The 13,447-nt window shown below is 39.3% G+C and overlaps 1 protein-coding gene across 1 annotated transcript; it reads left to right on the forward strand.

Annotated features, from left to right (window-relative positions):
- Positions 1 to 13,129, forward strand: LOC148020192 (uncharacterized). Its single transcript, XM_087699660.1, has 7 exons — positions 1 to 366; positions 10,954 to 11,054; positions 11,715 to 12,161; positions 12,268 to 12,327; positions 12,448 to 12,639; positions 12,775 to 12,915; positions 13,030 to 13,129. The coding sequence occupies exons 1-7, from the start codon at positions 1 to 3 to the stop codon at positions 13,127 to 13,129; spliced, it is 1,407 nt and encodes a 468-aa protein (XP_087555786.1).
- Positions 13,130 to 13,447: the final 318 nt, after the last annotated feature.

Consider the following 13,447-nt stretch of genomic DNA (forward strand, 5'->3'; position numbering starts at 1 on the left):
ATGAAAGAGGTGGCAAGGGGACAAAAGATGCATGTTGCTAAATGTATAAGAGCTGCAAAGATTCGAAGAAACACAAAGGCTACTTTAGGTGCTTCGGACTTTAAAAAACTTGAGGCCAAGATGAATGAGTTGATGGAAATGCAGACGAGTTTATGTACGCGTGTTGATAGTGCGCTTGCCATGTACTCAATGGAGTTACAAGAACAGGCTAAAGGTCTGTATGGTGTTGTGTGCGAGACAAAGCACACGCAAGGTGTTCTCCAGCAAGTGTTGACTGATCTGGGTGGTGAAGTAAGGGCACTTTTAGCAATTATTTGTGACACAAGCAGATTAATGAATCTACTAGTGAATGATATGTGGGCTTCGGTTTGGGGGCTTGGAGATGACCATGAACCTGTGATCTGCTAGAGGGGTTGTCGGTTGCAGTTCTTGCAGTTTCAAATGAATGTTAGTAGGCTTAATGCTTTGTTGCAACAATTGAGCCGTCAGATGAACGGTCGCATCTAAGGAGACTATGTGTATGTGTTGCAGAAGGATCTCTTTGTATAATGCAAAAATTGCTTAGGTTGGAACTTATAGGTTCAGATTGTGTTGCGTATTTTAAAGTGCATGGGCTATCACTTTTTATGATAATATTTGCTTTTTTTTTTGTAAAGCCTACGTGGAAAGTGCTAAGATGTGTAACACTTTTGATATAACAAAGCGTATTTGAGTAAAATGTATTGAGTGTGTATGATATGGTGTCTCTTTCTTGATATTTACATGGAGCAGATTTGATAGTCCAATGATGGTTGGTATATTTAGATTTGATATATTGTGTACATCGAATGTACGCAATACATTTAGTTTAGAAATCAAACCATGCCTTTGATAAAGTGTATTGATAGTCATTTCTGCAGTTGCATGTTTACTTTCTTTTGTTAATTAATTGAAATGGATTAATTGTGCATGTGTTTATTACCAAGGTTACTTCTATCTTAGCAACCAGGATCTCTCTCTCTCTCTCTCTCTCTCTCTCTCTCTCTCTCTCTCTCTCTCTCTCTCTCTAATGGGCGGGTGCAGCGTCTTTTTAGACAGATACATTGACTGGGTTGTAGTGGTTTTGTGTCGATATTTAATCTTAATATTTAGATATTTAAATATTAAATGTGTGTATACGTTGATAATAGATTTTGTGGCCAACAAATCAATATGGGGTGTTCACATCGAGCAACTGGCAGAGACTATGTGTTGCGTGTTCGTAGGGACATGCTTACTTCCACGAGGTATGAGCGACGACAGGTTGCTAGACTCAGGCCTCGGAAAGGGATTTTAGATCGTGGTAGATCCATTCAAAGAGACATTGAAAACCTGACATTCCATGAGGAGATTCTAAATGGTCATCGTGAACTAGGCCAACCACAGTATAGATGTGGCTAATGTTTTGCCATCACCGGATAGAACCATTAGGGGATTTCAAGCCCTGCGACAGTTTGGTGTGGATTTGACGAATGCTTTGCCATTAGTGGGTGGTTGCAATGGTCTTAATCATGTGACTTTCGAGTCACATGTTAATAATGCTTCAATGTCTAAGTGCCAACATGGGGAAAATCTTAGTGGAGTGGTTTGTGAGAGTGTGTCTCACCGCGTTGAATTTGTAAACGGGGATAATGAGCCAGTTGAACAGCCTGTTGGTTTAGATTCTGGAAATCACCACAATGTGGAAAATTCCGTGGCTAATGAGTCACGTGTTCATAATATTGCTGTTTTTGATCCCCAAAGTGATGGATTGTGCTCCATTTTAAATGCTTTGCCTACAACGGGTGTTCACCCAGCAATGTCAATACTACTATTTCAAGAGCCGGATGTGCATTCCATGGGGAGTCTTTATGTGATGTGTGAAAGGTGTTCAGCTAAGTTGTGGAGATGTGAGACTCGGGTTCAAGGGTCGATTTTGTTTGGAAGACACTGTTGTCGAAATGGAAAAGTAATGTTGCCATCATTGCAACATCCACCACAGCCATTGCATGATTTGTTGTATGGTATACACCCTCAGAGTAGGATATTTAAAAACAACATACGAGCATACAACAACGCTCTTGCATTTGTATCACTCGGAGCTAATGTTGACGAGCTACCTATTATCGGGAATGGTTACACCTTTAGAGTGCATGGCTCTGTTTATCACTGTATAGGTACTTTACTTCCTGATGTGCAGCGTTAAGAAAGGCCAAGATTTGCACAACTGTATGTTTATGATACCGAGCATGAGTTGCTTAATAGGCTGGGGGTTATGCATGATTTATTACCAAACTTGCTAGGGGAGCTTCAATGTATGATGCATCGACACAACATATATGCACGTGCTTTTAGGTCAGTGGGTTTGCAATTGCAAAATAATCTCGTGCAAGAACTAAGAATGATTATTTTTGGTATTCAAAGAACCAGTAAACAATACTCTGCTCCTGCAGCAACTAAGGTTGCCGATGCCAGGAGGCATATTTCACGGTGGATTCCGTGCTACGGTGGATTTCGTGAGGTTTTACGGTGGATTCCGTAAACTTTGTTGACCGGGGCTCATACACAAAGTGGATTCTTTGTGCGAGAAGTTGATGGGGACGCCTATCCTTTTCGGGCATTTCATTAATTTAGTGTGTACATGGGTGATTCCATAGCGGGTGATTCCACAAAATACATATTAAATTAATAAACGTTTATGAGTTTAGAGTGCGCACTCGTGATAAATTAAGGTTAGGATTGATTTCTAACCAGTTGATTTATTTATGTAGCTGAAGACTGCTAGGTATTCACTTTTGTCGGTTTAATTATATTATTTTACTAACGATTGTGAATGCTTCAGTTGATGTGTAGAGATAGCAGCAGTGGTGGAGGAAAGCATTGGAGGATAGCGTATATTCGAGTTATCACTTACATTTTGATGGGCGCATACCTTAGGCATGGCGCCTATATTTTGTCGCGCCTATTTATTAAGGCCTTGGATATTTATTTATTATTTTGTATGCGCATGGACGCACGATTATGATATTTGTATTTGGACATTGTATTGGGTATGCCTAACCCTTTGGGCGCTCGCCCATTAGCTTTATTTCTATTTTGTGCTAAAGCAAACTCAAAAGAGCCAAAAGCGTGCTATTTTGTAATTTGGGCTATTATTTGAGCTTGAAGATGATTAATACATAAAATACATGCTTTGTAGAGTGCTCACACAAGGCATGGGGGGAGATTGCACCCAATTGGTCTCTTGTTCATGTGGTGCTTGCTTTCTACCTTGAGTTTTGTGCAAAAAGTAGAGTTCTTTTGTTCTTGGGGACCTTGCGGTGCTCACTACGCGAGCATACAGCATCCGATCTGTGCACTAGTGGTATCAGAGCGAAGCTGAGATCGAGAGCTTCCAATCGCTACTATCTTGTGCGAAGGCGGAGCTCCTGGAAGGATCGAGCTCTACAATCAGTCTCATCGCGAACGGTCGATACAGGTGGATTCCTGGCGGTCAAGAACCTCTGTTTCCAGCCTCTGATTGTGAAGGACCAGCTTGAAACAGTGGAGAACCACGTCAACATCTTCTTCTTCAAGACGTTTTTTCACAGAGAAAAATAGTAGGCTTCCCCGTATTTAAAAGTTCTTAAGCTTTAATTGAAGCTTGGAAAGCTTTATAAGAAGCTTATAAAGCTTCAATTCTAAAATTTGGCGACGAGCGGCAGCGGTATGTTCTGGGCGGCGACGAATCCGTCGAGGACATGAATATGTCCTAAAAATCCACGACAATATAAGAAGCTTAAAGCTTCTTAGTAATTCAAGTTTACTAAGGCTTTTTTTACTTCCCGAGTACAAACTTACTTACTCTGCAAGTCTAGCAAGTTTCAAGAAGTCAGAACTGACTTATGCCAAAAACTCCCATAAGGACTGTTCCTGCGCAGAAGCACTGAACTGCAAAGTTGTTCCCTGGAAGACTCTGTTCGCATACGCAGACTTGCTGAACTAGTTTCAGCACATGTAGAAGGTCAAACACAAATTTTACGAAGATTTCAAATCCCGTAATCACACAAGTCAAAGACCATGAAAGCCAAACAAAAATCTATAAGCCTTGTACACTCGACTTTGAGCTACGCTCATCCCGCTAATTGGATTTTGAGAGTGTGAGGTCTTTTGAATTTTTACAGGATGACGGAACAAAATATGGATGATTTAATGGTTGAAGGCGATCTTCCTGAACCTACGATGAAACAAAAATTGGATTTAATTATGATGCAGTTGGACGAAGGACGAAGAGCCCGACAAGCCTTGCAAGTTCAATTGCCAATTTACAACGATCGACTACCGACAAAGATGGACCACAACCTGAAGATCTTATCCGATGAACCATTGATGCGACTCTTGAAGCTCAATCCATCCGCAAAGAAACAAAGATAAGTAAAAGAAATTTCAAATTCCGTACTTTCAATGGCATTCGAGATGGAAAGACTGTTCTTGCATTCATCAGTCAGTTTGATGATTACTTTCATGAAGAGACATACGTTGAAAAAGATAAAATCAAGTGTGTCACTAATCATTTAGTGGATAGAGCATCTCTTTGGTGGACCGTGGTTCGTAAGAGCATAGATTGTCCCACTACCTAGGAGAATTCAAGAAGAAGTTCATGCAGAATTTCCTTCCTCCACAATTCTATGAAAAAGCCATAAAGCAATGGGACCTTCTTCAGCAAAGAGATCGTGAGCCTATTTTCCAGTACATCGAATGCTTTTGGAATGCCTTACTCCAACTACGCATGCTTGAAGACGTACCTGAAGCGACTCACAAGCGCAAGTATATGTCGGGATTACTTGGACATTACTACGTTGAAGTCAATATGTTCAAGCCTGCAACTCTTGAAGATGCAATTTCTTTAGCTCATGACACTGAAGACAAGCTTCGAGGAAGAGACAAGCGTCCACAACAATTTCAAGCAAATGGTAATTATGATTCCAAGCAATTCAATTCAAATTTTAGAAGATTCAACCAAAGTCGATTTCCTTTATCATCTTTCCATAAGACTTGGACAAAACTACCTGCTTTGCCATCAAATACCAATCAAAACCCTAAGCCATCTTCATAGCCAAATCCTAATATTCCTAGACTTCCTGCCATTGCAAACAATGTATCTAAAGCCAAACCTATAGTGTGTTACAAATGCCATCAACCTGGACATCTAGCAGCCAATTGCCAATCGAAGAAGCCACCTGTCCATATCAACTATCTTGGAGCAATGGAAGATGAAGAACATGAAGAAATGCCTTGACTTTACGGAAGATGAGGATGACGTTACTACTCCTTCGGATACTTTACCAGGTATGCCAACTCCACATTCTTTGTTGACAATGAAATGTTTAGTGCATGGAAAAGAAAAGATTATTTTGCATGATGATGGTAGTACACATGATTTTATTTATGCAAAGTTAGTGAAAGAATTGAAATTACAAACTGTTCCTACGCATTATCGCATTAAAGCAGCATTCTTAGGCACAAGGTATAATGGAACACAAGAGGTGCATGATTTAGAAATTCAAATTGGTGAGTACATTGAAAAAAGGAATTTTCTAGTTGTACCATTACAATCCAGTGATATTATCCTAGGTATGCCTTGGCGTCATCAGCATAATCCTGACATAGATTATTCCACACATTCAATTTACATTCATTTTCAAGGAAAAAACATTACATTGTATGGTATGCATGCATTTAATGCTTTTCCACTGCTTACTGATACTCAAGCTAAACGTGCATTACGCAAAAGTAGTAAATCTTATCTAATTTGGGTGAATGAACTTCAAGCTAAAGAAAAACATATGCACCCTAGGCATAAAGAATTCCTTGCACAATTTAAAGATTGTTTTGTTAAGGACTTACCACCTGGACTACCTCCTTCACGTCCTGAAGACCACAAAATAGATTTAATTCCTGGTACACAACCACCTTGTAAAGCACCATATAGGCATAACCAGATAGAGCAGAAAGAAATTCAAAATCAAGTCGAGGAATTATTAAACAAAGGATTAATTAGACCTAGTAGTTTTCCATTTGGCGCACCTGTTTTGTTGGTAAAGAAGAAGAATAATACTTATCGTATGTGCATTGATTATCGTGCCCTAAATAAGATTACTGTAAAGAATAGATATCCAATTCCTAGGGTAGATGATCTTATGGATAAATTACAAGGTTCTGCCATATTTAGTAAAATAGATCTTAAATCTGGTTATCATCAGGTGAGATTAGATAAATCTGACATATTCAAGACTGCATTTAGAACACAATTTGGTCATTATGAATTTCTAGTGATGCCTTTTGGATTGACTAATGCACCTGCTACATTTAGTAGAATGATGAATTGCATATTTTTGAAATATCAGCATTGTGTTATAGTCTTCTTTGATGATATCTTGGTATTCAGTAAAAATGAGAAAGAACATTATGAACATCTGTCTTTGGTTTTCAAGTTGTTGAAAGATAATCAATTGTATGCTAATCCGGAAAAGAGTGAGTTCTTTCAAACAGAAATTGAATATCTAGGTCATATTGTGTCATCATAAGGTATTAAGGTTGACCCTAAGAAGATAGAAGCAATATTGAACTGGCCTATACCCAAAAATGTGCATGAGTTACGTTCTTTTCTAGGTCTTGCTAGTTTTTACAGGAAGTTTGTGCGAAATTTTTCATTACTTGCTTTACCTTTGACTAAACTTTTAAAGAAAGGTATTGTTTATCATTGGTCTGATAATCAGCAGAAATTTTTTGATTTATTGAAACATGCATTAACCCATGCTCCTGTATTACAACTACCCGATTTCAATAGACCATTCTTTTTAGTAGTTACTGATGCTAGCGGATCTGGAATAGGAGCCGTACTTATGCAAGATAATCATCCCATAGCCTATTCTAGCTGTAAACTGAAACCATCCGAACTTAAATATTCCACATATGATAAAGAATTGTTAGCTGTTGTACAAGCTTTAAGACAACGGAAACATTACTTAATGGGTTCTGTGTTTATGATTAAGACTGTCCAACAAAGTATTAGACATCTCCTTAGTCAACCCCAAATATCTGACCAACATATCAAATGGGCAGCTTTTATTCAGAGTTTTCATCCCCTTATCCAATATCAACCAGGTAAAGAAAATGTAGTGGCAAATGCATTAAGTAGAAGACCCACCATTCATAATATTTCTGTTATATCTTTTGATTCTCTAACCCCTATGAAAGATACTTATCATCAAGACATTACTTTTCATGCCGATTAGAATAAATTAATTGGAAAATAACTGGATTCCTATTGATTCACTGTCTTACAATGATGGATTCATGTTTTATGAAAAGAGATTATGTGTTACAGTTCCATTTAGATCTTTTGTTTTGAATGAGATTCATTGTCCTCCATATCAAGGTCATAGAGGTATCATATCTACTTTACGTACATTGACTAAAGATTTTTATTAGCCACATATGGACACTGATGTATCTAACTTTGTTTCTGAATGTTTGGTTTGTCAAAGAGTTAAGAGACATCATGGTAAACAGTATGGATTACTTATGCCTTTATCTATTCCATCAAGACCATGGGAATAGATTTCTATGGATTTTATTACTGGTTTACCTAATACTAACCATGATATGATTTGGACTATTGTAGACAGGTTTAGTAAACAAGCATATTTCATTCCAGGTAAGAAAACTTTAACAGCATCTCAGGCAGCACAATTGTTTTTGAAACTGTTTTCACTAATCATGGATTACCAAAAGTTATTATTTCTGACCGTGATTCTAGATTTTGTAATAATTTTTGGATTACTTTGTTTGCTAACCTAGGAACAAAGATTGATATCTCATCTGCATTTCATCCTGAAACTAATGGACAAACAGAAGCCACTAACAGTACTATTTTAGATCTTTTACGTGCTTACACTATTTTTAAACCACAGACATGGGACACACATTTGCATTTACTGCAGTTTGCATATAACAATACACCACACATAGCTACAAAGAAAGCACCGTTTGAAGTGATATATGGTTATAGATTGTCTACACCCGTTGCATCTTTATCAAATAGAATTCAGAGTGCTGATGATATTGCTAACATGCACGCTACTATTTTTGCTGAGGTTAAAGACATGATTGCCAAAGCTCAGCAATCATATACAAAACAAGCCAATAAGAAAAGACAGGCCATGAATTTCAAAGTTGATGACTATGTTTGGTTAAGAATAGAAAAACGTAGATTACAAAGTGTAGATAAAACACCCAATTATGAAATTAGCACCTAGATTCTATGGACCATTTAAGATCATTCACAAAATCAATGACAATGCATTCAAGTTAGAACTACCACCACATTGGAAAATTCACAACACTTTTCACATTAGTTTATTACGACCCTTTAGAGGCCAATTACCTGTACACCCTGTTTATGAAAACCCACCTTTGCTAGATGAAGAGACTGAGATACTTGAACCTGAAGCTATCATAGATATTGACTTTATGATCACTAGAACTGGCCGTAGTTATTCTAGATATTTGGTCAAGCTTAAAAACCATCCTGTTGAAGAAGCCCAATGGATGCACGCTAGAGACTTAAATGCTTTCCCCACTCTGTTAGCTCCACATTGAGTTAATAGCAATTGAGGACAATTGCTATCCCACCCCGAGGATATGATGCCAGGAGGCATATTTCACGGTGGATTCCGTGCCACGGTGGATTTCGTGAGGTTTTACGATGGATTCCGTAAACTTTGTTGACCGGGGCTCATACACAAAGTGGATTCTTTGTGCGAGAAGTTGATGGGGATGCCTATCCTTTTCGGGCGTTTCTTTAATTTAGTGTGTACATGAGTGATTCCGCAAAATACATATTAAATTAATAAACGTTTATGAGTTTAGAGTGCGCACTCGTGATAAATTAAGGTTAGGATTGATTTCTAACCAGTTGATTTATTTATGTAGCTGAAGACTGCTAGGTATTCACTTTTGTCAGTTTAATTGTATTATTTTACTAATGATTGTGAATGCTTCAGTTGATGTGTAGAGATAGCAGCAGTGGCGGAGGAAAGCATTGGAGGATAGCGTGTATTCGAGTTATTTTGATGGGCGCATACCTTAGGCATGGCGCCTATATTTTGTCGCACCTATTTATTAAGGTGTTGGATATTTATTTATTATTTTGTATGCGCATGGACGCACGATTATGATATTTGTATTTGGACATTGTATTGGGTATGCCTGACCCTTTGGGCGCTCACCCATTAGCTTTATTTCTATTTTGCGCTAAAGCAAACTCAAAAGCCAAAAGCGTGCTATTTTGTAATTTGGGCTATTATTTGAGCTTGAAGATGATTAATACATAAAATACATGCTTTGTGGAGCGCTCACACAAGGCATGGGGGGAGATTGCACCCAATTGGTCTCTTGTTCATGTCGTGCTTGCTTTCTACCTTGAGTTTTGTGCAAAAAGTAGAGTTCTTTTGTTCTTGGGGACCTTCCGGCGCTCACTACATGAGCATACAGCATCCGATCTGTGCACCAGCAGCTATCATGCCAGGGCAGGGTGACGAGGGTACTCTTGATCGTCGGGATATTCATGTTTACACTCGGGGTGGCCAATGTGTTGCTATTTGAAACTTGCATAGGGCATATATGCCAATGCTATATGTCCTCCTTTTTCCTATGGGGGATGATGGTTGGCATGTAAAGGTTCCCTACAGTAATGTTAGTATTCCTGTTAACATATATGAATTGTCCAATAAAAATTGTGTTACCCAGATGCAGTTTTATGCATTTCGTCTTCAAGTGCGCGAAGATACTGAGGTGTGCATATTGCGTGCTGGTCGACTATTGCAGCAATTTATTGTTGATGCTTATTGTAGTATAGAGCAGTGTAGGTTAACTTGGTGTCGCCAGAATCAATCAGTGTTACGATCGGAGGCCTACAAAGGCTTGGCAGACATGGTGGGGGAAAACGATAATGGGACAATGCCGATTGTTGGTGCCTCTGTTGGCAAGAGGATAGTTTTACCGTCGTCATTCACAGGTGGACCAAGGCACATGTATCAATTATATTAGGATGCCATGGCTATAGTGCGATGTAAGGGAAAACCTGACCTTTTTATAACAACGACATGCAATCCAAAGTGGTTGGAGATAACTAATGCTTTATTGCCTGGGCAAAGTGCTTATGACCGTTCGAATTTGACTACTCGCGTGTTTCATAAAAAGCATGCTGATTTGATGTAGATGTTGTTGCGGAAGGATCTCTTTGAAAAGGTTGCTGGCTATGTTACTGTGATTGAATTCCAAAAGAGGGGGCTACCACATTCTCATACTTTGCTAATTTTAGAGCCGTCTTTCAAACCTTCTGAAGCATGTCACTATGATAGACTGGTTTGTGCTGAGTTACCCAATAGAGTTAAGTTTCCAACCTTATTTGAGACAATTTCAAAGTGCAACATTCATGGCCCTTGTGGAGGATTGAACTGCAAGAGTCCCTGTATGGACAAGGATAGATGTACTAAAGATTACCCGCGAAAATTTGTGGGTATGACAATGGTTGATAGTTCTGGCTATCCCATTTATCGAAGACGAGATGATGGAAACTTTGTGATCATAAATGGTAATGTTATTGATAATCGATGGATTGTTCCATATAATCCATTCTTGAGTAAAAAATACAATGCACACATAAATGTGGAGGTTTGCTCGACAATTGCGGCTGTGAAGTATTTGTATAAGTATGTGTACAAGGGGCATGATTGTGCAACCGTCAAATTTTTTGTTGGGGTTGATTCAGTCCGGAATGGTGGCAATGCTCACAAGGTGGACGAGATACAAAGTTATTTGGATGCATGATATGTTTCTGCCTCTGAGGTGTGTTGGCGGATCTATGCTTATGCATTGCACGATGAAAAGCCTGATATACAACGTTTGCAGGTACACTTACCTGGTGAGAACTATGTGGTGTTTCGGGATACAGATAGTATACCAGATGTTGTGCGGAATGAAGACCTCCAGAAAACTACTCTTACTGAATGGTTTGTGTGCAACCGCATTCATCCAGAAGCTAGGACTATTCACTATCAAGACTTTCCAGTGTATTGGGTGTGGAATGCACGACATAAGATGTGGACTAGAAGGAAGCATGGGAATACATGTGGTCGGATGTATTTTGTGGCGCCTACTTGTGGTGAGCTCTACTATTTGCGGATGCTTTTAATAGAGTGTCAGGGATGTACTTCTTTTGAAGATTTGCATACTGTTGATAGCGTGATCTGTGATACTTTTAGGGATGCTTGCATTGCAAGGGGCATGTTGGAGAGTGATGATGAATATGTTGTGTGCTTAGAAGAAGCTGCCTCTGTGCAAACTGGTGCTCAACTCCGAACTTTATTTATTGCAATTTTGGTCTTTTGTGAGCCAGCTCGACCTGGCCATCTATGGGAAAGATTTTTGGTGCCAATGGTAGAGGATATCATGTATAGATTGTAGCTACAGCACGTGCATGCCTCTCTTGGTGTTCTGCAGCATGAGGCATCTAACATGGCTTTGTTGCATCTGCAATACCTTTTACGTCATGTAGGACAAAGACTTTGTGATTTTGATGGGTTGCATGAACCTCATCAACCAAAATCACAACTGCATGCTAACCCTCTTTTGCAAGATGAATATGCATACAACATATCAGAACAACATAGGGTTTCTGAATCCATGGAGGGAATGTTGAATGAAGGACAAAGAATTGCCTTTGGTGCAGTCATGGATGTTGTTGATACAGATACTGGGGATGTATTCTTTTTGGATAGTCCTGGTGGGTCTGGGAAGACTTTCCTATACAAATGTTTACTTGCGAAGGCGCGCAGTGGTGGTAGCATAGCATTGGCAACATCATCATGTGGCATTGCTGCCTTGCTTTTGCCAGGTGGTCATACAGCTCACTCACGGTTTAAAATCCCAGTAGAATTAAATAATCGATCCACTTGCAATATTCCTGTTCAAAGTGACCTTGCTCGGTTATTGAGACAAACAAGCCTTATTTTGTGGGATGAGGCTCCTATGACCCATCAATATGCCTTCGAAGCGGTTGATAGAACTCTAAGAGATGTTATGAGCTATGATAAGCCATTTGGTGGAAAAGTTGTTTTGTTTGGGGGGGGATTTTAGACAGGTCTTGTCGGTTGTGGTAAAGGGAACACGTGAGGATATTGTTAATGCTGCATTGTGTTACTCTGATTTGTGGCATTACATAAGGGTGCTAAGACTATCTGGCAATATGCGAGTGTTGACAGCTGGTAGTGTGGTGGACAATGGGTTCATCTGTTGGATTCAAGGAATAGGGGATGGAGTGGGTGTTACCGAAAGTTGTGATAAGTTGTGTGTCCCACCTGGCATGATATTAAAAGGGCACTCTATCGAAACACTGATTGATAGTGTCTACAGTGACATGTCCAATGTGGGTGACTACACGTCGTATTTTAGTGAGCGAGCTATACTTGCCTCGCAGAATACAGAGGTGGCTACTTTGAATGATCGTGCATTGCAACTAATGCCAGGGGAGTTCAGGCAGTATTATAGTGCAGATTCAATTGCAGAGACCGACGACTCATTTTTTTACTCTGTTGAGTATTTAAATACATTGGACCTTAGAGGTGGATTTCCTCCTCATTTATTGCTGCTGAAGATAAATGCACCAATTATTCTTCTTAGAAACTTAAATCCAGGAAGGGATATGTGTAATGGTACGCGATTGATATGTAGAGCTTTCAATAGGAAAGTGATAGATGCTCAGATAATAACAGGGGCAAATGTGGGCGAACGAGTTTTTATTCCCCGGATTACTTTTGTTTCGAATGCAACACATTTGCCATTTACTATGAAGCGGAGACAGTTTCCCATCCGGTTGGCATTCGCTATGACAATCAACAAGTCACAGGAGCAGACTTTGTTCATTGTTGGGCTTTATCTAAAGGCACCAGTATTTACACCTGGTCAGCTGTATATTGCATTTTCAAGGGTAAAATCTTTGCATGGTGTGAAAGTGCTATCGGGTGAAGAGGATGGGGGTATGACCACAAACATTGTATACAAGGATGTTCTCCAAAAGGTGCAATAATGTGCATTACTTTCTTTGCGGAGATGTAGTTATTGACGACCATGTAGGGACATTGGTTTTGCATATATGTGAATTACTCTCTGTTGCTTTCTTTGTGGAGATACAATTATTGATGACCATGCAGGGACGTTGGTTTTGCATATGTGTGAATTGCTCTCTATGCCCTGTTTGGTTGGCATATACTCTTGGAATTATAATTTTTTCATATTTCAATATTCATTTAACTTTTGCAGATGCCTACCCTAGAGTGGCACTATTACCCAGCTTCTGACTACTATCAAAAGGAGCTGCAATGCACATCACTCACTATAGCTCTTG

The sequence above is a fragment of the Lygodium microphyllum genome, chromosome 19 (assembly GCF_053477565.2).
Source record: "Lygodium microphyllum isolate KBCC chromosome 19, Lygodium_microphyllum_v1.1.10, whole genome shotgun sequence".
Taxonomy (NCBI): domain Eukaryota; kingdom Viridiplantae; phylum Streptophyta; class Polypodiopsida; order Schizaeales; family Lygodiaceae; genus Lygodium; species Lygodium microphyllum.